Raw genomic sequence first — 3,934 nt, 5'->3', positions numbered from 1 at the left:
CTGCATCTAGTCTGTCCAGGCCTGACAGAATTTTATAGGTTTCGATGAGATCCCCTCTCAATCTTCTAAACTCCAGTGAGTTTAAGCCCAATCGACACAATCTCTCCTCATACGTCATTCCTGCCATCCCAGGTATCAGCCTGGTGAATCTTCGCTGCACTCCTTCCATGGCAAGAACGTCCTTCCTCAGGTAAGGCAACCAAAACTGCACACAGTACTCAAGGTGCGGTCTCACCAAGGCCCTGTACAACTGTAGCAAGACATCCTTGTTCCTATACTTGAACCCTCTTGCTACGAAGGCCAACATACCATTTGCCTTCTTAACCGCCTGCTGCGGTTAAGAAGGCATGTTTTTACGCAGCGAGTTGTTATGATCTGGAATTCATTGCCCAAAGGGTGGTTGAAGTCAATTCAATAGTAACTTCAAAAGGGAATTGAATAAAAGCTTTAACACCCATTTGTTAGCAATTATATTTTAATAACAACTTCCTTTTTGAAATGCTTTGTGGTTTGCTATTTCTTAATTTAATACAATTTCAATTTGTTTCCAATGTCGGGAATAATCTTCACTCTGCGTTTGATTCTCTATCCGTATCACAAGTGCTCTGAGCTGTCAGTTCACAAGGGGATAAATTCAATCTACAGGGCACGACCCAACATGATTTCTGGACTCAGAACTCTAGGGCGGAATAAAAACAACTAGTGCCAGAATCTGAATGAATTTTATTTTAAATGAAACAGGATTAAAAATGAAGGATGACATTCTCAGATAAGCAACTTATCCCAAGTCAGGATAGCGAGTGTGGGTAAATCTCAGGGAGAAGGAGCACGTCAGGTCAATTCTTTTTATTCTTAATTCACAGTTACTTCATTTAAATGAGCTGACAATTAAATTCTTGCACCAGTTTGCGGTGTTATTTAATTTATATACTTTTTGGGTAATTCAAAATGTTTTTAATGCAGAAAACCACTTTGAATTATCAGAAGTCTTTCTTCAAACTCAGAATGATGAATATCCAGCTCCAGTCTTTAATCTATTTACAGTATATTAGTATCGCTACTTTCATCTGCGGTTGTACCTAGAGCCGAAAGGAAATATGATCCAACCTTTATGTAAGTGGCAGTGTCTGATTTGTTTTAAATTCCGGGTGTCAGTCAAACGTAATGTAACTGGGCCATGGAGAGAAGTACTGATTAATTTGGCTAACAATCTCCCTCTGAGGGATTGTGTTTATGTCACATGGGCGTCCTGGATGTAAGCAGATTCTTTTAAAGGACAAACCTTCTCCTCCCCTGTCCTTCGCCGTGCGATGTACATAAGGGACCTGCATCCGTCACAAGGCATGCTGATGTGAAAAATATAATACATTTTTTAAAAATAACATCAGAGATGAGTTCTGCTATAGCAAAAAGCGACTCCAAGACTTCCCTGCTGAAATGCGGAGCGAGGAGAGGGGACTTTCACGTGGAAAATGCGCCCCGCAGGCGCGGCTGCCGCGATGCCAGGGACTCAGCGGCTGATGAGCTGCCGCCCGCGGGCACTTCGGCCAGGGGGGCCGGCACCGCGGCCAAAGGAGACACGAAATTGGCCAGGAGGCGCGGCACTGGCGGAAAGCCGCACGCACCCAGCGGCCGAGGCGAAGGACACGGACACGCCGGGGAGCGCAAGGAGCGAGCGTCGGGCAGCAAGGTGGCTCGGCGCAGGAAGGGCGGGGGACAGGCGGGCTCGCCCGGGGAGCTGGAGAGGAGCGGCAGTGAGTGCTCGCTCATCACCGGCTCGGCATCGCCCTCTTCATCCAAATCCAGCAAGGCGAGCGCTCATTCCGTGGACCTCGAGCCCCACTTAATGCAAGACTTGAGCCCCATGTTGGACTCGGTGTTCGGCCAGGTAAAGGACTCCTTCCCTCCTCACTGCACGCTGCCTCGGGGCTTTGGTTGGGATAAAATGTCTTGTTTGCCCTTAAGCCCCTCACAGGAAAAAAAGAACCTGGTCAAATAATCATACATTTATAACCTAATGTGGGATGGAAGATAATTGCACAGATTATCTGTAAAGAGGATATTTATATATATTAGCTGGACGGAGAATGGGAGTCCGGGCGGGTCACATTGAGCCCGAAGGTTGGAGCTGACAATTGAGGAGTTTCTGCCTACTTCAGACAGGGTGCGGAGGGCATACCCATCCCAACAAACTAAAGACAGATGCACCGAGAGTTTCACTAAAGGTCACTCTGTTCTACCCTTCACATTGCCCAATATCTTGCATTGTGAAATGTCCCGAATTGCAGTGACTTTATTAATGTATTTCTATTATTAATGTATTCATCTATTGGTTGAGCTGAACTCGGTAGCGCTCTTTCCCCGGGCTGTGAACGGTGAAAGCTCCCAACTCGTCCCCGCTCTCCTCCCCATCACTCTCCCTCCCTCCCCATCACTCTCCCTCCCTCCCCATCACTCTCCCTCCCTCCCCATCACTCTCCCTCCCTCCCCACTCTCCCTCCCTCCCCATCACTCTCCCTCCCTCCCCATCACTCTCCCGCTCTCCCCATCACTCTCCCTCCCTCCCCCCCATCACTCTCCCTCCCTCCCCCCCATCACTCTCCCTCCCTCCCCCCATCACTCTCCCTCCCTCCCCCCCATCACTCTCCCTCCCTCCCCCCCATCACTCTCCCTCCCTCCCCCCCATCACTCTCCCTCCCTCCCCCCATCACTCTCCCTCCCTCCCCCCCATCACTCTCCCTCCCTCTCCCCCCCATCACTCTCCCTCCCTCCCCCCCATCACTCTCCCTCCCTCCCCCCCATCACTCTCCCTCCCCCCCATCACTCTCCCTCCCTCCCCCCCATCACTCTCCCTCCCTCCCCCCCATCACTCTCCCTCCCTCCCCCCCATCACTCTCCCTCCCTCCCCCCCATCACTCTCCCTCACTCCCCTCCTCCCCCCATCACTCTCCCTCCCTCCCCCCCATCACTCTCCTCCCTCCCCCCATCACTCTCCCTCCCTCCCCCCCATCACTCTCCCTCCCTCCCCCCCATCACTCTCCCTCCCTCCCCCCCATCACTCTCCCTCCCTCCCCCCCATCACTCTCCCTCCCTCCCCCCCATCACTCTCCCTCCCTCCCCCCCATCACTCTCCCTCCCTCCCCCCCATCACTCTCCCTCCCTCCCCCCCATCACTCTCCCTCCCTCCCCCCCATCACTCTCCCTCCCTCCCCCCCATCACTCTCCCTCCCTCCCCCCCATCACTCTCCCTCCCTCCCCCCCATCACTCTCCCTCCCTCCCCCCCATCACTCTCCCTCCCTCCCCCCCATCACTCTCCCTCCCTCCCCCCATCACTCTCCCTCCCTCCCCCCCATCACTCTCCCTCCCTCCCCCCCATCACTCTCCCTCCCTCCCCCCCATCACTCTCCCTCCCTCCCCCCATCACTCTCCCTCCCTCCCCCCATCACTCTCCCTCCCTCCCCCCCCATCACTCTCCCTCCCTCCCCCCCCATCACTCTCCCTCCCTCCCCCCCATCACTCTCCCTCCCTCCCCCCCATCACTCTCCCTCCCTCCCCCCATCACTCTCCCTCCCTCCCCCCCCCATCACTCTCCCTCCCTCCCCCCCCCATCACTCTCCCTCCCTCCCCCCCCCATCACTCTCCCTCCCTCCCCCCCCCATCACTCTCCCTCCCTCCCCCCCCATCACTCTCCCTCCCTCCCCCCCCATCACTCTCCCTCCCTCCCCCCCATCACTCTCCCTCCCTCCCCCCCATCACTCTCCCTCCCTCCCCCCCATCACTCTCCCTCCCTCCCCCCATCACTCTCCCTCCCTCCCCCCATCACTCTCCCTCCCTCCCCCCATCACTCTCTCCTCCCTCCCCCCCATCACTCTCCCTCCCTCCCCCCCATCACTCTCCCTCCCTCCCCCCCATCACTCTCCCTCCCTCCCCCCC

General features: G+C 55.3%; 1 protein-coding gene across 1 annotated transcript in view; it reads left to right on the top strand.

Annotated features, from left to right (window-relative positions):
• The first annotated feature begins 1,296 nt into the window (after window positions 1–1,296).
• Window positions 1,297–3,934, top strand: part of cabp1a (calcium binding protein 1a) — a 143,841-nt gene continuing 141,203 nt past the window's right edge. The window contains exon 1 of the mRNA XM_085961841.1: window positions 1,297–1,888. Coding sequence (XP_085817967.1) covers window positions 1,391–1,888 — 498 coding nt within the window. The 5' untranslated portion in view covers window positions 1,297–1,390. The remainder of the gene's footprint in view (window positions 1,889–3,934) is intronic.

The sequence above is a fragment of the Somniosus microcephalus genome, chromosome 19, assembly GCF_052327205.1.
Source record: "Somniosus microcephalus isolate GS21.2 chromosome 19, FLI_Smic_1.0, whole genome shotgun sequence".
NCBI classification, from domain to species: Eukaryota; Metazoa; Chordata; class Chondrichthyes; order Squaliformes; family Somniosidae; genus Somniosus; species Somniosus microcephalus.
This window is presented reverse-complemented; position numbering and strand designations above follow the sequence as displayed.